General features: G+C 33.7%; 1 protein-coding gene across 9 annotated transcripts in view; it reads left to right on the top strand.

The window, feature by feature from the left end:
• The window catches only part of PPP1R9A (protein phosphatase 1 regulatory subunit 9A), a 319,759-nt gene that overhangs the window by 167,480 nt on the left and 126,996 nt on the right, over positions 1 to 25,283 (top strand). For all 9 annotated transcript variants that reach the window (XM_055124178.1, XM_055124185.1, XM_055124184.1 and 6 more), the window contains exon 4: positions 6,906 to 7,026. In XM_055124178.1, coding sequence (XP_054980153.1) covers positions 6,906 to 7,026 — 121 coding nt within the window. The remainder of the gene's footprint in view (positions 1 to 6,905; positions 7,027 to 25,283) is intronic.

The following is a 25,283-nucleotide window of genomic DNA, read 5'->3' as shown; positions in this document are numbered from 1 at the left end:
TAGCACTGTAGCACTGTCGTCCTGTTGTTCATTGCTTTGCTTGATCAGGCACCAGTAATGTCTCCATTGTGAGACTTGTTATTACTGTTTTTGGAATATCAAATACAGTAACAACAAAAATATTAATGTTAAAATGAAAAATTCAGTTTTGCAGTTGATGAGGAAAGCATGATTGATTGTTTCTGAGAGTCAACTAGTAAAATATAAAACCTAAGAATTCTCCTCAACCCTCAAATAACAGAGCAAAAATTCCAAGAAACATCATGCAGGAAGTTCAGTGTGTAAATTTTAGATATTATTAAGGAAAATACAATGGGGAAGACACTATTAGATAGATAAGAGAATGTTGTCCTGAGCTGAAAAAACTAAAGATGGAAATCTTCGAAAATACTATACCAAATAAAAGCAAACAAAAATTAAGCAAATGTACTAAAAATAACAAAATTAATAGTTTAGCATAGAATTTCTCAATTTGCCACTGGTAGATGAGAAACATACATATCATTTTATACACATTTAGAACAAAAAGGATTTGTTAAGCCAAGAAACTTACGCATCTCAGAGATCTTGCACCTATTCTGCTGAAAAAAATTTGCTTACATATATAAAAGTTTAAGTGCATCATCCACATTTCAACTGAGTAATTTACTTCCCTATTGGCAGGTAGTAAAAAGAAATAATAACTTGTTTAAAACTGAAAAGATTTGCTTGTGTTTTTACTTCTAAATTACTTCTAAAAATTTTTATTTTTATAAATTCATTTTTATGAATCTAATGTTTTTTAGTTTCATATACATGTTTGCTTTGAGTTCACACACAGCTGTGCTTTTGGATTACTCCTGTCTCTGTGCTCAGGGATCACTCCTGGTAGTATTCAGGGGGAACCATTAGTAGTGTGAGGTTCAAATTCTGGTCAACTGCATGCAAAGAACACTACTTACACCTTTGTACTATCTCTTCATTTCCCCAAATTGCTTGTTTTAAAATGTAGATAGTGGGATTTGTGTTGGAGCATTGTGTACCTAAAACTTTATTGTTGTGGATATGTATATATGTCGTGGTGCTGAAATTATTCAAAATTTGAAAAAATTGGAAAAGAATATTGGTCACTATACTAAACATGACTGATTTTTCTTAAAACATGCTTTCATTTGATATTAAAGAAACTTTAAGAGTTAAACAGTTTCAAATTAAAAAAAAGAGTTAAACAGTTTCATGCATTCAGAAATGTAAAAATCAATCATAACCATGGTCTATATGAAAGCAGATAACTTTGAGTTCAGAATGATAGTACGGTGGGTAGAACGCTTGTCTTACACGAAGTAGACCTGGATTCCATCCCTGAAGCACTGTATAGGGTTCCCCTGATCCTACCAGGAGTGAACTCAGTGCAGTGTCTCAGTCTGGAGTAGGTCCTGAGCACTGGCAAGTGTGCGACCAAAATAAAAAATAAATAAACAAAAGCAGCTACATTTGACTGGTAGGTTTATGTATTATTTATAGCAAAAAAAGTATTGTAACAGTATTGCTTAAAGTAGTTAAAAAAATGAAACTGTTCCAAAATTCATCAGTTTTAGAAAGGTTCTATAAATTCTAGTGTATCAGTTATATGAAGTATTACTCTGCTGTGAAAATGAAGGATCCCAGTTTGATGCCCCAGGATGTATGATTCTTACAGAGATAAAATTGAGGATATGAAACAAAACAAATCACAAAAAAAGTTATTGTAATCCAGGAAAAAAAGAACATTATATTGTTTAGAGATATACAAATTAGTAGTTTAAAAAAGCAATATTAAAAAGATGCAGTGAATAACATAATATTTAGGTCGTGATTACCAAGGGAAGGATAATGATATCAGGGATGGGTTTATGGTGGATATTTTTGTAACGCTTATTGTCTTTGTTACTACACCTGTTTTTTGTTGTTGTTACTATAATTTTGGGGTATGTTTTCCACGGCGACTGAATCTTTTATTTTCATCTTCTACCCATGACACATGAGATTTTTCTTTTCTGTATAATCTCAACAAGACTTATTATCTCTTCACTTTTTTAAAATCATAGTCATTTGACAGCTGTGAAGTGATATTTCATCATGGTTTCAAATTATATTTTCATAACAGTTCACAATATTGATCACGTTTTCATGTACTTCTATACACATCATATTTTGGAAAATGTCTGTTCAGTTCCTCTCATTATTTTATTTATTTCTATTTTGGCCACACCCAGCAGTGCTATAAACTCACTCCTAGCTCCTGGTGGGGCTCCAGTAGACTATATAGGGTACTGGGGAATAAAACCTGGGTTGGCCATGTGCAAGGAAAGTACTCTACCTGCTGTATTATCTCTCCAGCCTTATCCTCTGATCATTGTTAACGACATATTTTATACCGCAAATATTTATACCATATTAGATATGAAAATATTTCTTCTATTTCATATGTTGCCCTTTTTTTCTGTTGATGGTTCTCTTTTCAGTGCAGAATTTTAAAACCCTATTTGATGCAGTTTATCTAGATTATTTTGACTTCTTTTGTCTTTGTGCTAAATCTAAAAAGACAGCCAAAACTAATGTCATAGAGTATACCAATAAGTTTTCTTCTATTTTTAAACTTTTCTATTATTTTTAAATTATAATTTTTAAAAAAATTAATTAATTTGGAGCTCATTTTTGTATATATTGTAAGATGGTAATTTGGCTTATTCTTTTGTATATGACTATTCCAATTTTCTAACACCTTTTATTGGAGAGAAGTTTTTCCCTCATTGTACATTCCTGGAGCCTGTTCCATAAAGTAATTAAGCAAATGCCATTAAGTTTAATCTATAGCTTTTATACTCTCTGTACTATTTTTTCTTGATCTCCATATCTGTTTTTATGGCTGTACCTTTCTATTTATATATATATATGTGTGTGTGTGTGTGTGTGTCTTTGTGATGTAGTTTAAAATCAAGAGTTTCAATGCTTCCAGCTTTATTTCTTCTCTAGATTGTGATTGTTTTATTTCTGTAAAAATGTCACTGGAATTTGGAAAATGTCATTGGAATGTTCTGTTTCTGTGAAAATTGTTATAGAATCTAAAAGTTGAAATGAATGTATAGATTGCTTTGGGTAATATAAAAAATTTAACAGCATTCTTAAAATTCTTGAGTGTGAAATGTTATTTCATTTACTTGTGTATTCATTAAACTTATTTAATCAGTGTCATGCATCTGTTAAGAAACACATCTTTCATAACGCTGGTTTGGTTGATTCCTAGGTGTTTTATTCTTTTAAATGCAAGCATAAGTGCATTTGTTTTCTTAATTTCTATTTAAGATAGTGTAAGAAAATTTCAATCTATAAATAATCAGGTTTTACTTTTATATTGAGGAATAAAATTATTTCAATCAAAACCCAAAGTCAAACCTTAAATACTTTTAATTATTCTTAATAAAAGATAAGAAGCAGGGGGCAAAAAGTCAGTGAGCAAGGTACTTGCTTTGCATACAATAACCCTGGTTTATTTCCTGGAACCCTATATGGTCACCTAACCCAGCCGGGAATGATCCCTGAGTGCAGGCCAGGAGTTAATACTGAGCACTACCAAATGTGTCCTCCTCACTCAAAGAAATTTTAGAAGTTATTTTTTGCTAATATGTACATATTTTGTACTGTAACATATGCTTATCCCTTTGATATATTTCAATAGTCATATGGATAATGAAATTGATTTTAATGAAAGTATTTTAAAATTGCCCAGACAGCAGAGCCTGGCAGGCTCCCTGTGGTGTTTTTGATATGCCAAAAACAGTAACAACAAGTCTCACAATGGAGATGTTGCTCGAGCAAATCGATGAGCAACGGGATGACAGTGACAGTGATTTTAAAATTGATTAGTTTATTGAAGGCAAGGCTAGTCCTAAGATACATTTAAGAAATGTAGCGAACAAGGAGATAGCTCAAATGGCTGCAGTTTTTTTCATCATTTTCTGGCTGCTTTGCCTCAGTGCCCTGAACTCTAGAGGAGATAGACAGAGGAAGACACGATGACTTGAGTCTGTGTGGCAGCAGAGCCACAAGACTAAGTGGTTTTCTGTTTGTGACTCTGGACTTTACCCACACTTAACAATTCTCTGTGAAAGTTGGTCAGAGATGAGATCAATGATCTGTTTTCCAATTGTGGATTGTATTTTCTTAAATTTTCTTTCAGTTATCACTATGTCTTTCAGGTATTCTGCTCTAGAATTGAGAGTAGAATGAACCTCGGCCATTGTAACTTTTCCCACAGTTTCAGTTCTGCAAAGTCTGAATATTTTTCCAGATGTAGCAATGGAAGGAAAAAAGAAAATATATCAATACTGAAGTCCATGTAGAAAAAGAAGATTTTAAAAGCTAAGAAGTGGATTTCTTGCATTAGTTTTACAGAAAGAAACTATTTACTGGCTCACAATACAAGATATTTGAAGTGAGCCCTTTTAATGTATTACAGATAGTGTGAGAAAGTTTCATTTGTGACTCATTATTGGCTCAACATATAATAATTTGTAATGAAGAGAAAGTCTTCTAAATATAATTAATGTGAACAAGAATTCAGCTAATACCTAATATACACCAGAGATTTTACATAAGCGAATAACATTATGGCATTATTCAATGTAGAAGAGTCTATAGTCATCATTTCTTAACACAAGAGCAAAACCTTGGGGGAAAATACTTATATCAGTGTAATCATCGTGGGAAGCTTTTTCAGTCATTATTCATCCCTTCATCAACATGAACAAATTTAGACTCTAGAGAAACCTTATGAACATGATGAATGTGGGCAAGAATTCATCATACAACTAACCTTTATAAATACAAGAGAATTCATGTGGGAGAGAAGAAGTAACTTAATACATGTAACCAGTGAAGAAGAACCTTCAGCACAGATCCAAACTTCACATGCATGTGGGGAGAGGGACTTTAAAGCTAAGGCATAAAGGAAACTTCTTTGTAGCAAGAGGAAGGTTCTTCACAAACAGGAAAATAGATACCAGAGAAACAGTTAAAATAAATGAATATGGCAAGTCACATGCAAGCAAGCATTGTAAATGTTAGGAATGAAGAAAGGTCTCTAGTGATCACTCATGCATTAGTCACATTAAAGTTCCCATAATACCTGTGTCAAGAAGGACAGTGGGAGTGCCTGCAGCTGGGGATCATATCAGATGATCATCCAGGGAGAACATGCCCTTAAGCTTCCTTTTGCACACAACTGAACAAACAGATCACGTATATCAAATGACATGTTTTAAACATATGTAGAATAAAGATACAGTTATGATGACTTTTACTTAGAAATGCTTAAAGCAGAAGTTGGTGATGAGTAATGATCAGATGCATCATAGTCAAAATTTAACTTATTAAGAATGCTTAGTAAACTAAAGATGTTTCTCAAAAGTTAAAAAAACATCAGTCATTTTATCATTGCATGATAATTCAGTTTTCTTTTAATAATTTACTGTTGATAAACTGTGACTTATTTTAATGCATTTAATATACTACACTGTAGAACTGTCGTCCCATTCTTCATCGATTTGCTTGAGTGGGCACCAGTAACGTCTCCATTGTGAGACTTGTTACTGTTTTTGGTATATAGAATACGACATGGATAGCTTGTCAGGTTCTGCCGATTTAATATACATGGCTTCAAAAATATTTGATGGTGCCGGATAATAGCTTTTAATGTTTTTGTTTATTTATTTATTTATTTTGAATAATGTTGGTATACAAGCTTTTATATCTTTCAGGGGTACAACTTCACACCTCTTCAAAATATGTTACCATATACACTCACCTCCCAAAGTGCCAATATCCTTCCATCATAATCCATTTGAATTCCTTTCCTCTTCATCTCCTTCTCCATTTTTAATAATCTCAGTTCTGTGATCTTAATCAAAGAATTTGTTTTTCTTTGTCTTTGTCCGATTGCTTTGTTTCATAATACTGCTTTTATGAACGAGATAACTGTATTTATTTATTTTTTTCCATATGACTTATTTCACGTAGCACGATTTCCTGCAGTTTCACCCAAATTGTCACAAAAGGCAAGATTTTATTTTTTTCCTCATAGCTGATTAGTGTTCCTTTGTGAATATTTACCAATTTTTCTTTAGCCATTCATTTATTATTGGGCTATTGGGTTATTTCCATATCTTGGAAATTGTAAATAGCACTGCATTGAATGTAAGTGTAAACTTGTATTTTCAGATTAGGTTAGTGTTTTTTGTCTTTTGAAAGTACATTTAGGAAAGTAATGGAATCATGTGACTATATAACAAGTGAAAGGCAAAAGACCACACATAAAGTGGAAACTCCAAATATTAGGGCATTTCTTTAAAATTGCGTATGTATGCATAAAGACATATATGCATGCATGTGTGTGAATTTTCTGTGTTTTATTTGGGAGAGCATAACCATTGATGCTCAGGTCTTCCTCCTGAGTCTGATCCAGAATCACTCCCGGCAGGCTTGGGGGACCACAGAGAGTGCTGGGAGTTGCCTGAAGGAATGGCACACACCCTATCCACTATCTTATGGCTCCAGCCCCCAAATTTTGTGTTTTTATCTTTAAAACATTCAATTTAGAGAAGTATATAGATTTTACCTAATAGAATGTTTTAACCATTTTGTGTGTGTGATGTTGGGTGTGTGTGTGTGTGTGTGTGTGTGTGTGTCACAATGCATAATAAAGTGCAGTAGAAAAATGTGCTTGTACTCAAGACCTCTTTGGTAGTTTTATTTGTTAAACTTGCTCCCAGCACAGAAAAAATTTCTGCCAAGGCAAGCACACCATATAACTGTCAGAAATAGGTCTCCCCAGGAAATTGTGAATGAGCATAAAACTTAGATGGTTACTCTTCTGTTTGTTTCTATAGATGAGGATGGACTTGGCATAAGTATCATTGGTATGGGTGTTGGAGCAGATGCTGGGCTGGAGAAGCTGGGAATATTTGTCAAGACAGTGACGGAAGGAGGTGCTGCTCAGCGAGATGGCAGGTAAGTGAAGTATTTTTGTTATAGCTAAGTAAGGAAATTTTCTTGGGAATTTCCTTAGTGGTACCTTTCTTCTTTCAACTTTTAGAACAATTTCAGGCTAGGTCTTATGTGTAAAATTGTTTTTAAAAATTTCAATTCTTGGGGATAGGAGTGATAAAACTGCAGGTCAGGCACGTGCCATATATGCAAATGACCCGGGCTTGATCTCTGGCACCCCTTACGGTCTCACCAGCTCACAAGCTCGCCAGGAATGATTTCTAAGCACAGAGCTGGGAATCAGCCCTAAGCACTGCCAGGTATAAGCCCCTCCCCCCACCAGAAAACCATTCAGTTACTTTCTGATATATAAAGAGAATAATAGTTTTACAACAGAAATAAGAAAAAAACCACTTTCTGGTATATAGAAAGAATAATAGTTTCACAACAGAAATAAAAGAACCACAGTGCCACAGGGGCACTTTTGGAAATGACATTGTTAAAAAAGGAATGGGAACTGTATTGATAGTGATTCTGTAAGTCAGTGTATCTCAGTGTTTTTTGTTTGAAAATACAGATTTGGGATCTGTATTTTACACACACACACACAAAAAAATAACGGAACATTTGCCCATATCTTTCTATAATAGTTTGATTAAAATTATATATACTGGGGCTAGAGCGATAGCACAACAGGGAGGGCGTTGGCCTTGCATGCGGCTGACCCGGGTTTGATCCCCAGCATCTCATATGGTCCCCTGAGCACTGCCAGGAGTAATTCCTGAGTGCAGAGCCAGGAGTAACCCCTGCGCATTGCCGGGTGTGACCCAAAAAGCAAAAAAAAAATAAAAAATAAAAATAAAAAAAAATATATATATATATATATATACATACTTGGTATGGTGCTGCCAGCAGGTCAACCTGTACCTATGTGGCGAGTGCATCAGCAGCCTGATGGTGCCTTCAAACTTCCAGATACCCCAAAATTGCTGCTGTGCTTTTGGGTAGACCCCAACAACTTGGGGACCAAGTTTACCAAGAAATTAAATTAATTAAATTAAATTAAATTAAATTAAGTTAGGTATGTGGGATACACACCCACAAACCACCTCTGCCTCAGCGATATAAGCTCATTTATGCATATGTACATATTTTCAAATATATATACCAAAGCTCACATCATCCAAACTTTAACAAAATGTTAGTGATATCCTATAGAATGTCTTAATGGCTCCTGACAAAATAGAACAATCTTCACTCTGTTTGCTCTATGAGTACTTTTTTTGTAAGCATGTTCAGCAGTTCTTCATAACACATAGTACCAGGTATATTGTTTCAGTTGTGTTTTGGGACAGGGTTTGGGGCTTGGGATGGAAACATCCTAAATTTGGTGGTGAGAAAGTGTAATGGTGGTGGGATTGGTGTTTGAATATTGAAGGTAATCAAACATTGTGAACTGACTTATAAAATTAAAAAATTTTAAAAAAAGTAATGTGGAGTTCATGCCCAATTCAATCAGCTTAATCAATGGCTGAATAAATATCAGTGCTCTTACATTATAAAAAAATAAAATAAAGTTATGCATACTTATTGATATAAAATATTTTATTACAGAATTATTATATAGTATGACTAGCATAATACCTATAATATATAAGTATCCTGTAGAGAATATGCAATAAAAGATAATTTTAAGACTTCAACTTAAGATTGCAGCTCAATTTAAGATTGAGCTTAAAATGAAGTCCTCAGTGTGACTTGGAATAGTTACTCTTCAGACCTTGATAACCAGTTACCAAGAAAAATTAAATTCTGAATTAGATGTCCTTTATAGCTTATTTTAATTTTGAAAAGAATAAATGGTATCTCTTTGTAACCTACTATAGCCTCCTTTTAAAAAATGGTTTTACTTTATTTTATAATTTACTCATACTTCCTTCAATTTATATAAAATAAACAATATTTTAAGTCTGTTTCTGCCCCTCTTCTCTCATTCCTGTTCCTGAGTTTGCTCAAAAATCCTTTTTTGCAATGATTGATTTTATCCTTCAAATGCTTTGATAAACTCTCACCGTAGTATGACGAATTTTTAAAATGTCTATGGTTATCTCCAGTGTAGCTAATAAGTGTCAAGTTTTTGTTAATTATCTTATATTATGTTCTATGTTCTAAATTTCTTTTGTCAAGCTTACTATCTTTTCTAGCCCCAATATATATTTATATATATGTAATATATGCATATATTACAAAAACTATTATAACCAGTCCCCTGCCAATAGCCAGAGTATTCCCTAAAAGTGACAAGAGTCATGAAAGGCTCTGGAGAAGCTTTAAACAGAAAAGCTAATTCACATGCTCTCACATTGAGCCTCTTCCATATCTGTCCATTCTTTAATCTGGTCAAAGACATCCTACTTGGTGAACATAATCTAATTTACTCAATCATACTTTCTAAATTTCAGTTCCATTTTCTTGATTTTTCTCGTAAGTATTGTAACTTCATGTTTAGTATAGCACAGTGGGTAGAACGTTTGCCTTGCATGCGGCCGACACTGGTTCGATTCCTCCATCCCTCTCGGCGAGCCTGGCAAACTACCGAGAGTATCCTGCCTGCACAGTAGAGCCTGGCAAGCTGCCCATGGCATATTTGATATGCCCAAAATAGTAACAACAAGTCTCACAATGGAGATGTAACTGGTGCCCACTCAAGCAAATCGATGAACAACGGAAGGACAGTGCTACAGTGCTACTATCTTTTCATATGATGCCTAAAATGAAGGGTTATTTAAATTTTATTTAGTCAGTGGATGCTCACGTTTAATTACTTTCAAAATATGTTCTTGGGCTCAATGCCTTTTTGCCTTTCTTTCTTTCTCTTTTTTGTTCTTTACTTCTTTTTCTCCTTTTCTTATCTTTTTCTTTTGCTTAATTCCTCCAGTCCTATCTTCTTTTCTTCCTCTCTTCCAGCCTCCTAACTTTCTTTCCTTCATTTCTTATTTCATGTAAGAGGATATATTGTATTTTTTAAATTAAAAAAAATTTTTTTATTGAATCACCATGTGAAAAGTTACAAACCTTTCAGGCTTAAGTCTCAGTTATACAATGATAAAACACCCATCCCTCCACCAGTGCACATGTTCCACCACCAAGAACCCCAGTATACTTCCCGTCCCATCCTCTCCCCCACCCGCCTGTGTGACTGATGATTTTCACTTTACTTTTTCTTTACTTTGATTACATTCAATATTTCAACAGAAAATGCAACAATCAGACCTGCCGAAAAGGCATCATTTGATAATTTGTTTTCCATTGCTTAGAATGGAGAGCATATGAGGTCACTGCTGTGTGGTTTTTGATTTCTGATATTTTAGTAATTAAGTCCAGAGAAATTTCTGCCAGAAGTCGCATCATTGCAAGCTCATACCTCTCTTTAGTGGGCCTTATAAGATGGCGGTCGGCACGCCACTGGAGAAAAGAAAGGCCGAGAGAGAAAAACCTTCCCCTCCTGGTGTGGCATGGGGCAGCTTAGTTCACAGTCTAGGGGCATTTCTGCAAGAAGCTGCTGGGTGCCGAAAGTCTATATTGTAATTTTTACCTTGAGAAGCATTTACTTTTATGACATCATTGTAATTTGTTTGTAAAATGCAATTGAAATTAAATACAAAGTAATATCACATTAAATATTAACCAGTTAATAAATATTATATTTAATATATTAAATTATTAAATGAAAAATTTAACTGATTTTATGATTTTATACAGTATCCTCCTTTTTACAGCACACTTTGGCATAGTTATGTTTTTCTTTCCATTTCCATAATTCTATAAGGCAAAATTAATATATTTTACAATAACCAAGTGCTTATGAAAGAAAGAATCCCATGGATCACTGAGATATAAATGTTTAACTAGCATAGGTTAGTGATAGTGCTGATAATGCTTTATTAAAGAAGCAAATTAAAATAGGATTTAGCCTCTAAACTGTTTTCGATTCCTTATCTCTCAAACTTTGTATATCATCATTTTAGAATGTTGTTATATATTTTTGCTTGCTAGAACATATATAAAATATGTACTTGATATTTGTAGTTTTTAATCTTTGGCTTTCAAATAATTTTCATTTTTTTTACCATCTTCAGAGTAACACCAACATCCAAAACTAATGAGCTCTTATATCTATCCTGAGTAAATGCTCCCTTCTGCAGGACTGGTCAGGCTGCATGTCTAAGAAGCACTCAAGCCTAGGGCAACCCTGAAAGTAAACTGCTTTTTCAATTGTATACATCTGTCATAATTCCTTAGTTAAAAATTTCCTCTCTCTCAATGAACATACGCTTGTGCTTTTCTTCCAACCAAATATTGTGCAAGAATTCTTCATGCCTTAGGGACTAGGCTGTCACTGCTCTGAAATGTATTTCCATATATATTTAAAGCTTCACTAACATTTGTGGAACATCTTTATTGACCAAAGTTCATTAATGTTGTTCCAGCTGGTCTGCCTTTTGTTCTCTTCAGTTGCTTTGACATAAGCTGTATAAAGTAGAGTTTTTGTTTTTGTCAACCATTCCATTCATGACAATAAATAACAATCTAGTAATATTAAATGAATTCTTTAAGTTGTATTTATCTATGTTGGTTAGCCTTAATCCCACTGATGTTTAGATCTTTTTATCCAGAATTCAGGAAAACCATAATTATCAGACTAAGACTGAAGAGAAGTATTGTTCCACTTTTTTATTACCACATGGAAACAATTGAGGAAATGACCAGGACTCTATGCTTTTTACAAACTAGCCAGGTGCATTCCCATAAATCCCACTGCAGCAGACAGTGTTTCCAGGGAATAACAGGCCATTTCCTCTTCTTTTCTGGAAAATTCAGATTATCTGTAGAACTGATTATTCTTTGTACTCTGAAGTGATCTGATGCATAGAGCTGTTTAATTTTGTTGTTGTTCTTGGGTCACACCTGGCCGTGTTCAGGACTTACTCCTGGCTCTGAGCTCTGGGTTCACTCCTGTCAGTTTGGGGGACCTATATGCAGTGCCAGGTGTTCGAACCCCAGTTGGCCCATGTGAGACAAGTGCCTTTCCTCTTGTATTCTCTCTCCAAACCCTGTTTACTTCTATTTTGCCATTAGGAATCAGCTCTTGACTTTTCTCTGCTTCTAATTAGGTATCCTAAGAGATTTCCATTTACATTCTATGAGGTGATATCAGAAGTTACCTTTTCAGACTCAGATATTTAAACAAAGTAGAGGTTACATGCAAAAACAAACAAACAAAAAACTCCAAAATACCACCCATGCTTTGCCTACTACAATGTAAAAATATAAATAGCCATTTTAATTTTTAATTACCCGCCAACTTATGATTTTAGTGGGAATTTTATAGGGTCAGTTGGTGGTTGCAGTAAACTAAAATTACTGCTCCTTTCCAACCAATTATTATTCCTCTCATCCCTTGGACAGTACTATTTACTTCTCTCAAATTTAGAATTTTTTTCACTTTGTCTCCATTGTAGTCACCATTCAGTCTAACTCTTTAAAGAGATAAGTTGAAACGCCTTCTAAATAAAACAGTGAACTCAATAAAAATGCTCTTCCTCCATCTCTTCTATCTCATTTTAAAATCAAAGGTGGAGGGCTAGAGATATTTTACATCCAGTAGGGAATTTGCTTTGCACACAGCTTGCCCGGGTTCAATCCCTGGAACCTCATTTTGTCTCTCAAGTCCTACCAGGAATGATCCCTGAGCACAGAGCCAGGAGTAAGCCCTGAACACTTCCAGGTGTAGCCCAAAAATAAACAAAAGGTGTTTTTCCCCCAAAAAAATTGTGTATTATATTTTCATACTTTTTGTTCAATTGAATGTGTCATTTTTCTAGTAAAAAAAGGTTTTATACAAATATTCTAACAAAAATAATATTCAAGTAACATTGAGTTTTCTCTTTTCTCTTAATACACTTGATTGACTCAGGCAGAAAGTTATGTAGAATCAGGAAACTGCATTTTAATCATGGAGTGTTCTTTATTACACTGATCTCTGAAGACACAGAGCAAGTCAGTAGAACGTCTGTTTACTGTTGGAATGCTTTATAGCTTGGATCTCTTCTTTATTTTCAGTGACTATTACCAGGGCTCTTCCTGCCTTTTTTGAAACCCATATTTCCATCTAGGATCAGTTTCCTTCTCCCTGAGGGACTTCCTTAATATTTTACCACTGTTTCTGCTGGTGATGAATTATTTTAGCTGTATGTCTGGAAAAGTATTTGTTTCACCTTTGTTTAATTTTAAATACATTTTTCTCTGTGTGTATAGAATTCCAAGTTAACTTTTTTTTTTTCATTTAAAATTTCCCTCCAGACCTTTCTTTCCTGTTTTTAGGCATAGGGGTTTGTATGAACATAAGTATGTGTTCGCAAATGAATTAAAAAATTACAAAGACCTGTAAAAACTGTCTAACCTCTACTTATTTAAATTAAATAAGTAAATAAGTATATGAGGATCTTTGTAAACCCTTGTCGAAAAATAGAAACTAGAGTGCCAGAGAGCAAAGCAAGCTAAGAGCTTGCCTTCCATGCAACCTATGGGGATACGCTCCCCAGCACCACATAATGCCCTTGAACACTGCCAGAAGTAATACCCGATTACAGAGCCCAAAATAAATCGTGAGCACAACCAGGTGTGTTCCCTAAACAAACTAAAACAACAGCAAAAAAAAAAAATTACAGAAACTAAAAGTTGTATGTATCATTTCATTTTGTCCCTTAAACTTTTTTTTAAAAAGTTTTTATTAGTGAATCACCGTGAGGTACAGTAGTTACAAACTTTCATGTTTACATTTCAGTTATACATTTTATGAGGCTATTATTTTGATTTTACGTTCTATATTTGAAATCTTTAAGTCAGGAACCTTTAGTTCCTGACTTATTTTCCGTTATTTTCAGGTGTGTGTGTGTGTGTGTGTGTGTGTGTGTGTGTGTGTGTGCGCGCACGCGCACGCATGTTTAATAAATAAGAAATAACTATAAATCTTCAGTCCAAAGGAAACTTTTTGGACCATTTCCCCAATCACTAAAAAGTACTATTATCAGTTATATAACATATAATAGCATCAACTATATAACATATTATAGCATGTGATAATCATACAGAAACATATTATAGCATGTGATAATTATATAGAGAATATCCTAAAATATGAAGGGAAGCTGTTCAGGAAGCACTGGCTGAGAATTTGACTTTTAAAGAAAATGAACACTTAGTTTATGGAATTTGGTCTGATTATATTTCTCTGGATAAATAAATGTAACTAATAGTTGAACATTAAAGCAGTTGATGTTATTATGGTGTTCTTTCACAATCATTTTATAACCTTTAATACTTGATTTTATTTTGCTGCTCAGTTTTTTCTGTCACTTGTTTATTTTATTTGGGACCATTTTGGGGTCACACCCACCCCTAGAGGTGTGGCTTACACCATGGCTTATACCTAGCTCTGTGCTCTAAAATCATGAGTAGCGAGCAGTGCTGGGAATGAGACCTAAGCCAGCTGCCTGCAAGGCCAGTGCCTTCCCCACTGTACTATCTGATCAATCGTGTCTTTCTCTTTAAACATTGGTGGTCAGATCATTGGCCGTGTTAGCTTTACAAATGATTTTATAGTAAATAATCCTTAGTAGAAATGCTCTAATTTACCGAAGTGAAGCTTTAGCTCTTCTTTTGACATTTGCACAAATATATTACACAAATATATGTGTGCTTATATATGTTTAAAATAATTTATTGAAAAGGGATTGGAAGTGACAAATTTTGAAGTATATTTAAGGAGACTATGTGTTAATTAAAGATAATGTATGAGTGCTCATTAACAACAAATTAGGGCAATACACAAAGGAAGAAATATTTTGTTTTGAGAGATTTCCCTGCACAGAAAGTGTTAATTAAAATGTTTTGAGGCTTGATTTACATAAAAGGTGAGACATTTCCAAGAATATTGCTATTACACTGTTAATGTGTGAAAAAAAAAGCCAATGAAAGGGGTAGGGAGGGTGATTAAAAGTTGATTCTTTACCAAGGTATTCCTTTCAGTTACAGAATTTTTAGCATACTAATTTAATTGTCTTAGTTAAAAACTTTGAACTGGAATCATAGCACAGCAGGTAAGGCGTTTGCCTTGCACGCAGCTGACCCAGGTTCAATTCCTCCATCCCTCTCGGAGAGCCCGGCAAGCTACTGAGAGTATCCCGCCCACACAGCAGAGCATGGCAAGCTACCTATGGGGTATTCAATATGTCAAAAACAGTAACAACAAGTCTCAGAATGGAGACATTACTGGTGCCCGCTCGAGCAAATCGATGAACAACCAGATGACAGTGCTACAGTGCTATAATAGTGATCACATAAATGAATGTAATTTTTAATTTTTAGAAATTTAATTTTGTGGGTTTTGTGCCACACCCTACAGTGCTCAGGGCAAGCCACTCCTGGCTCTGTGTGCTCAGGCCACTACAGGTGTTGCTCAGGGAACCAAATATGGTGATGCAAATTAAAAACTGGTCAGTTACTGCAAGGCAAGAACTTTACTTGCTGTAGTATCACTGTGGTCCCTGAATATCCCTTAAAAAATTAAAGAAGAATTTTAAAACCTTCTATAATCTCATCTACACTTACCCCCTGTTAAAATTTGCTAAATTTCCTGGCAAATTTTTTCTGTGCCTATGGATTTATTTTAATAAAATGATTTGAATCAATTGAATGTAGATCTATTTTATGAATTAGAATTATGAATTATGAATTATGAAATACTACCTTGGTGTACCTCCTGTACACCAAGGTAGTATTTGTGTACAGGAGGTACACCAATACCAATGTTGGGTGTAAAATAGCAAGCATGATGTTAAGTTTCTTATTTTATTCTGCTAATAGTCCTGACTAAATATGTATTATTTATTTTTATTTACAAGAAAACTTATATTTAAGTTCCTCTTATATTTAAAGCAAGTGGCAGAGAATAAATCTATAAGTCTAAATAAATCTATAAATTTAGACAAAATAAATCTAGGTATAAATCTATATATCTATAAATCTAGGTATAAATCTATAAATCTATGTATCTCATTCTTGAGCCTAATCTTAACTAATATGTTATATCATGTCATTAAATAATTTTCAAAAATCAATATGAAGAATGTTTTACAATATGTGGAAACCATTTATTTATTATAAATTAGTAAGTTGTTTTTAGGTATTGGTGAGGTTATCATTTTTATATAGCAATCGTTTGTAGAGCTCTGATTATTTCCTTGGACTAGAATTGCTGTGTCTAGGGGCATTATATTATAGATGCTTTAGAAATATATTCCTAATCTACCCTGCAGAAAGGTTGTTCAATTTTAGGAATAGTCTACTATACCTTTAATTTCAAATATTGTTGTAAAATATTTAATACTTTAATGTCATGCATTATTTTGTAATTTAATTTTTCCTTTAAAATTTTGAGACTGAAAATGTTTACTTGATCACTTTGTTTTTTTCCTTAAAGAAAACAAAAAGTCAATTGCAATTGAAAACAAAAATTCAATTCCATATTTTTTCTTTTTGGTTTCTTAGAGCTGGGTTGTCTTTTCTTTTAGAAATAATCTTTGCAATTTAGCAATCCACATCATTTCCATTTACTTGTTAACTACATAGAACAAACTTTTCTTTCACTTTCCATGCCTTATAATGAAACAGTCAAGTAAGTAGAATTTATGTGCAACCCTAAAACTAAGTACAGTAAAATGCTTATTTTGTACCCTTAACTTTTTTCAAAATTATTGCTAGGAATATCATTTATCTATTTCTTTTTATCATTTACCTAATTTTTGAGAGATACACAAATTTTTTAGGCCAATCTACTTAAATTTCTCTGTGTCACATATGAATACTTTCTAATGAGATACATGCTAACTTCCTTGGTTTGTTTTTGTTTGGTTGGTTATGTGTGTTTATGTATTTTGTAGGATATTTTCTATTTTCTTCTATCCTGTGAGTCATTTTATTGTATTTTTCATCAGCTTTGTAAGAACTAGCTTTTTCTTTGAATGTCTACACCTTAATTGCATTTTTGTATACAATAAACTGATTTTTGCATAGGGCTGGAGCAATAGCACAGCGGATAGTGTGTCTGCCTTGCACTCGGCTGACCCGGTTTTGATTGCTCCGTTCCTCTGGAGAGCCCAGCAAACTACGCCCACACGGCAGAGCCTGGCAAGCTGCCTATGGCGTATTCGATATGCCAAAAACAGTAACAAGAAGTCTCACAACGGAGATGTTACTGGTGCCCGCTTGAGCAAATCGATGAACAATAGGATGACAGTGACAGTGACAAACTGATTTTTAATGACTCTAGAAATTACTTTCAAATTCATATCCTTTTTTGGTGATAGGTCACTTTTTCCTATTCAAGGTTACTTCTTTATTGGTGCTATTTTTCAGTATCTTGGATAGAAAGCTTTCTGCTAATCTTTTATTTGTTTCACTTGTGTAGTATCTTACTATTTTATGTATCATTTTCTTGGAATGTGCCTCAGGTTTCTTCTTTTCTATTCATCCTATTTCTACATTTCTGGGATAGAACTTTCTACCTCGTTCTTATTTTCTTGGGACATTATTCATCTGATTGTGCTCAGTTTATCTGGGATTACTTTTTCACTTCTGTGACTTCATGTGTGTAGCCTTTCTGAATAGAAAATGCTCTTCAAATTTTGCCAGTCACAACAAACAGTTGTACTGGCATAGAAGTTCAATGACTTGAACTATTTATTCAGTTCTCTAATAATGTAGGTATAGGGTTTTCCTCTTTCACTTACAATCTCAGTTGCTCAAAATAATTTCTAAAACTGCATTGTGTTAAGGTTCTATGATAAATCAAATAACATGCTAGCCCTTTTATATACATTTTAATGATAATTATAGTCAGGATGTATGGTAGTTAGTAGATCACTTCTATGTTTACTAAGGATTAGATCTTTCAGAAACTCATAGTAGAAGAAATCCCCAAATATTTGCTGAAATCAAACAATTAAGTTTATTGCCAGAAAGTGACCATAATAGCTTATAATGTAGCATGAAGCTCAATAATATAGCCCAGGTCTCACATGTATGAGGTCTTTACATTTAAACCTTGGCACAAAACCGAAAAATTTTAAATAACACATTTTTAAAATTTATCAAATATCTTTAATATACATGTACTTTTTTTTTGCAGAAAACAGACTTTCAGTTGGATATTCCTTTTTTCACTGCCATCCATCATATGGGATAAGATTGGAAATTGGTTTTGCTTTGGTGATAGTAACATACATTTTAAGTAATATTTTTCTCAGTGCATTCTCTTCATCCAAGTATATATTGCTTCACCACTTTGGAGATTCGAAGAGGTTTACTACCAAGACCTGAAATTCTGAAACTCAAGTAATCTCTTACTTAGTTCTTTACTTTCACTGTTCTGAAAGTGGGAGTTGGAGGGTGTCTGTATATACTTAATTTAATTTCAGGTTACTTTCTCTCTTCCTTGGACTACTTTGCAGAAACTTCCAATCCCAGTGTATCATCTACTTTCAAATTCTATTTTAATTTTTCAGTTATTCCTGATTCTACTAATATCACACAAATTTATAATATGCAGATAAAGAAATAGAATTGATTTTCTTTTTCTTTTTGTTTTTTTTTCTTTTTGGGTCACACCTGGCGATGCTCAGGGGTTACTCCTGGCTGTGCACTCAAGAATCACCCCTGGTGGTGCTCAGGGGACCATATGGGATGCTGGGAATCGAACGTGGGTCGGCCGCGTGCAAGGCAAACATCCTACCCGCTGTGCTATTGCTCCAGCCCCAAATTGATTTTTTTAAATAAAATTATCAATATCTTAAAGGTTTGGAATTGAAAATTAGGCCTGAACAACTCTAACACCCAGGGTATTTTATTTTTTTTAATTTAAATTAATTTAAAAATTGAAATGACTTTGCATTCGAATATTATATTAGTTTCAAGTTAAAAATCAATAAATCAACATACAGTCTATATTAAGCTCAGTCCTTAAATTCTAATTTGATCTTTTATCCTACATTTGACACTTTTTTACTCAATTTACTTACCTTCCTTTCTCTTTTGTTCTGTAACCACTTCCTGTGGTTTCTATTCTTAATAATTTTCCTTTTCATACTCATGATTCCTTTTATTTTACTTGGTGGTGCCAAGAACTGAAGCTAGGTCTTAGTCACACATAGTTCTTTTCATATTCGTAACTATATCCAGAATCGAAATTTTCACAACCCTTTGTTACCTCTTACTTCAAAGCTTAGTCTAGGATAGAATTCCTCACCAAAACTACTCACCTTCAACAGAATTGGATCCAGTTGAACCTTTGACCCCTGTGCTCCTTATTCAGTAGTGTGTAGCAGATGCCTCTATTTTAAATTGCCATCATGTTATGTGTATTTTCTGTGTAGTGTTTAGTAAGTCATTAAAAACCAGGATGCATTTCATTTACATTTACATTATGTTACATTTCTGTGAGTAATCTAGATTAGCACCAAGTTGTTACTAGACTTTTTGATTGGCACTCAAGCCCTTTTTCCGTGAATTGAATTCAGTTCTATGAATACATCATTTATGGGGACAAATTTCTTTATGATTATTTGCTAATATTATGTTACTTTTCACAAGGTAATTTCTAGAAATCTCTAGTCTTTGTTAAAGTCAAATCATCATTGCTTTTGTTTCTATTGTATCATGGCTGATGGTTTTCTTGACTTACATAGAAAAACTTCATTGTGATTCTGTTGAATTGTCAGATCTTTCTTTGTCCTGGTTTCATTTGATCATTTCACAAACTCTTTTAACATCAACTATTTTGTGCATTGTTACTTTTGTTCATATATATGTAAATTATATTCTCAAACAGAAACTATATCTAATTCAAATTTGTATCCCAGTCACTGTCAGTACTCTTAGAATACAGTAAGAACCACTGTTGCTAAATTACTCACTGAATAAATCAATCAGATCAATGAAGCAAGCATATTATTTTCTCCACTTACGTTTTTTAGCACTTTTTCTATCTTCTAAATTAGGGTACTCAGACATGTCTCTTAATTGTTTTTATTGCATCTTATCAAAATTATTCTGTACAAAGATTGTTCTTCTAGAAAATTATTTGAGCTTGTTTTTTCTTTAAATCTGTCTGTTAAAGCAATCACACCCCTTGTTTTCTTTCACCTCTCATTGCTCTCTTTGTGAAAACCAGTGTCTTGCATTTACTTTTATTTCTTCCCTGGTAAATGCTAGTTCTATTAATACTAGTTTTATAAATACTAGTTTTAAAAAAAACTTTGAAAGTTTTCTCTCCCTTATTTAGTATTCCTCTTACTCATCTAAACTTTCTCTTTTCTTAAAAATCTCTGGCTTCCCCGGCCTTGCATGCTGGGGGAAAAGGCAGCTCAGATAGAGAAGGGACCACCAAGTAAATGGTGGTAGGAGGGCCCGTTCTGGATGGGAGATGCGGGCTGAAAGTAGACTATAAACCGAATATGATGGCCACTTAATATCTCTACTGCAAACCACAAACCCAAAAGGAGAGAGAGAGGAAAAGGGAATGCCCTGCCACAGAGGTGGGGTGGGGTGGGGGGAGGATGGGGGTGGGGGTGGAGGGAGGGATGCTGGGACCATTGGTGGTGGAAAATGGGGACTGGTGGAGGGATGGGCACTCGACCACTGTATGACTGAAATGTAAGCACAAAAGTTTGTAAGTCTATAACTGTACCTCATGGTGATTCACTAATAAAAAAATTTTTTTTAAATCTTTGGTTTCCCAAATATCCTTGCCCATTAAAGCTGCAAGGGCAACTTTATCATATTTCACTTCATAAAAATATGATAGTAACTTTCCTTTTGAACGTTGAGGCTTTCATCTTTTTTTTTTCTTTGTAATACCAGGAAATTCATCATTCAAATTCTGTGCTGTGCTATCAAGGAGAAGAGAATAGTATTAAGAGAATGATAGAAAAGAAACTAATAAACAGGACATTAGCCTATTCTGAGTCTTAACAACAATAGTGTATCAACAATGCTGTCCTAAATTTGTACATCCTCACTTTTGTCCCATTCAGAGAATAAAATTAACACATAAAGGAATTTTTACTTCTTCTTCTTTTCTCACAGTGGTTTAATAGAATTTTAATACTTTGTTTGTTTTGTGTTTAGAAACAAGACCCAGAAAGTTTGCAGTCTGCTTAGGGAGATCATCTACATCAAGTAATTGACAAACATGATTTGATGCCTTGTATCATTAGGTGGAAATAAAAAGGGTATGATGCAAACGAGATTAAAAGTAGAGAAAAGGACATTATGCTCAGGCAGGCAGGTAAACTCTTCAAAGACAGCATAATGTTTGAGCTATGTCTTCAGGAGAAATCCTTTAAGAGTACAGAGAAGGAATATATGGACAAATAATTTGTAGAAGATATAAAAATAGAACTGTAAACAGTTTTTCAGGGTGTGACTTGCCTTAAGGATTTTAGTTATATGAAGATGTTTTTAATAAAATTGAAAGATTTATTAAGTTATTAATAATTGATGGTAATGCAGTATCTGACAACTAGATAAATGGAGATAATACTTACAGAAAAAGCTCAATATCATCAAAGTAACAAATGTTCTTGTGTTCATCTGTAGAGTCAAAGAATTACAACAGGCTTTTCTTCTTGGTAGAAATTGACTGGCTAGTTCCAAAATGCATATGAGAATGCAAAGAATCCAGAAAAAAGTTCTAAGAAAACAATTTAAGTTTTAACAGTAAATTTTCAAGACAATGTAAATATTTATAAACCAAAGACTTAGATACAAGGGAATAGAATAGAAATTAGGAGATATATATGTATGTGTGTATGTATATATGTATTTGAATCTCAATGAAAGTGCAATGAAAATTTCAGTACTAAGCATTATCTTTTCAAAAAGAAGTGCTAACATTACAGTTTCTCCAAATCTTTATAAAATTTAGTATTTTTTTCATTTTCCATGTCTATATTAAGTTTTATTTGAATTTTTTGGATGGCTAATGATACTATGCTCTTTTTCATGTGCTTATTTGAAGAAATTCCTGTATATATCCTTTTCCATTTTTAAATTGGGTGGTTTGTCTTTTTTTATTGTAACTCTTTATAATATTCTATATAGAAGCCCTATGTCAAGTTTTTAGCATATAAATATTTTTTGCAAATATCTGAGATTTTTAGAAATTAAAACAACTATAAGTTATAACTACTCACTTATAAGAAATCCCCCAAATCCAAAGCACTAATAGCGCCATATTCTGATGAAGATTTCTGGTTTAGATAGGGTTCTCATTCCTAATGCTTGCTGTTACCATGTAAACCTTATATAAATTACAAATGAGTCTGTCATTTGCAACCTGATTTTGGTTTCTTCTTCTGATTCAACCTTCTGGTTTTTAATCCTGGTGGAGAAACCTAATGACAGTTCTCTAATATATGATATGCTGTCCTGAAGACAATAAATTGATGTTCTGTATGACATTAGAAAACTTCTTTTTCCTTCTGAATTATATATAAGTCCTTAATAGCAGTTAATTTTATAAAATCTTGCTTACTTTATATTTTCTTTTTTTAGTAAGAGTTCTAATACTATGTGGATAATAGTTGTGAGAGTTGGCAACTATTTGTGTTCAGTTTTTCACCACTGAATATATTAACTTTGTAGTATATGGCTTCAGTTATTTTGAGGAATGTTACTTCTATCCCCATTTTATTTAGTTCTTATCATGAACTAAATGATGCATTGTATGTTGCATTGTATCAAATGCTTTTCCACACATACCGATATGGTCATCAATTTTTTACCTTTACTATATTGATATGGTATATTACAGTAATGGACTTGCATATATTAAACCATCTTTGCATACCAGGAGCTGGAGTGATAGCACAGTGGGTTGGACATTTGCCTTGCATGCGTCCAACCCAGGTTCGATTCCCAGCATCCCATATGGTCCCCGGAGCACCGTGAGAAATAATTCCTGAGTGCATGAGCCAGGAGTAACCCCTGTGCAATGCTGGGTGTGACCCCCCCCAAAAAAAAGAAAAAAAAAATCTTTGCATACTGGGATAACTCCTACTTGGTCATGATACTCTTTTGATATACTTTTGGATTTGGATAACTAATAATTTGTTGAGTATCTTTGCATTTATGTTAATTGGGGATATTGGTCTATATTTCTCTTTTAGTGATAGCTCTGTATGATTTTGGTTATCTGGGTAATATTGTTTTTTAGTAGAAATTGTTTGGGAGGATTCCTGTCTCTTAATTACAGGTCTCTCAAAATTTGAAGAATAGCAGAATAGAGAACTGATTTTTAGTTCTGCAAAGTCACCAACAGTTTAAGTAGTCAAAGAGATGGAGGGGGTCAGGGGAGGAAGCAGAGAGATAGTACAGTGGGTAGGGTGCTTGTCTTCCATGATGCTAACCTGGGCTTCATCCCCAGCAGCACATATAGTACCCTTAAGGACAGAGCCTGGAACAAGCCCAAAACACTACTTGTATGGGTTCCCCCAATATTACAAAAGTAGTCATAACAACAATAAAACAACAACAACAACAACCTCATTTATTGAGATTTCAAAGACTTATTTTTCTTGCTAGTAGTTCATGATATTTTATTTTAATAAAATAAATAATTTGGACTTAAAATAGACAAGCAAAAACAATAGCAAATCAGCTATTTTCTTATCTGTCACATCAACAATTATGGATCCCTAAGCATTCAATGAAATCACACTTGCTAACATTACTACCACCTGTGGGAAATATTTTATAGTGTTTTTATCTCATGCAAGCTATGTTCATAACAAAAAATTCAATAATTTAAGAAATAAATATAATAAAATTAAAGTAGCAAATGAAAAATGCATTGATGCTTTTGAATCATTCTGGGATCAAACAGATATGCTGGGTTTTTAAAGTCCAGGCAGTGAATCTGTGATAATACCATGAAGTGGGTTTGTGAATTGACTGTGACATTTTGGTGAAAGCTATTAAAGACATACAATGAAAGAGTTAGAAAACTTTTTCTCATAAGACATAAAATTAATGTGTCAGACTTTATTCAGTTCTTTAATTCACCAGCAAAATTGTAAATATGTTTCAAAGCAGCTAATTCATATGTGAGATTAATTGCCAAGTATCTAAAGCTCTCTAGGATAGAGATGTACCAATTGACATGTAGCTTCAGTATGCTTAGTACAGTTGTACACATTGGCTCAGTGTATGTTCAACCCCTCAAGTTATTTTTGACTGGGCCTACTAAGTAATGTACAATTTAGACACTGATAAGTCATATTGCTTTCATTCCCCACCACCTTCCTACTTCCAACCTGTATATATAGCACTGTAGCACTGTCGTCCCATTGCTCATCGATTTGCTCGAGCGGGCACCAGTAATGTCTGCATTGTGAGACTTGTTACTGTTTTTGGCATATCAAATATGCCATGGATAGCTTGCCAGGCTCTGCCGTGCGGGAGGGATACTCTCAGTAGCTTGCTGGGCTCTCCAAGAAGGAAGAAGGAATCGAACCTGGGTCGGCCGCATGCAAGGCAAGCTGTATATATATATATATATATATATATATGTGTGTGTGTGTGTGTGTGTGTGTATATACATTGACTTGCTTGTAGCTGACCTGGGTTCAATCCTCAGCACTCCCGAACATTGCCAGGAGTAAGCCCCACACACCTCAGATGTGGCCCTCAAGTTAAACAGAACAGCAAAAAAAAAAAAAAATGACAACAATCTATAATATATAAATCACTTGTTCAGGTAGAGTAGCACTCAATTTATTAATTTTTATTTAAACTTTGCTTAAGTTGGTTATTCTATTTTTTTATAGGAGATCATGTAAATTTACTTTTCTAGAGATTCCCTTATAATCTCTTTGCCCATATTGTGCCTTTTGATTTATTCATTCACCCGTTTATATTACACGTGATCATTATGTATGAAGATTTGCTATTATTATATTTTAGTGTTCTAGTCTTATTTATTTCCTTTCTCAATTTATTGTCAACTCTTTACAAAATGTTTTTTAAATTTAGATAAGAAAATCTTTTTAGATTTCTTGTAGGGAAATTTTAAATGTTAGCCAACCTCTTCAGCTTTTGTTTGTTTCTGAAGGCCTTTATTTTCCCTTCATATATGAAAGAGTCTTGCCGGATATAGTATC

The sequence above is a fragment of the Sorex araneus genome, chromosome 1, assembly GCF_027595985.1.
Source record: "Sorex araneus isolate mSorAra2 chromosome 1, mSorAra2.pri, whole genome shotgun sequence".
In the NCBI taxonomy this organism is placed as follows: domain Eukaryota; kingdom Metazoa; phylum Chordata; class Mammalia; order Eulipotyphla; family Soricidae; genus Sorex; species Sorex araneus.
Note: the sequence above shows the minus strand (reverse complement) of the source record. Positions and strands in the feature narration are given on the sequence as shown.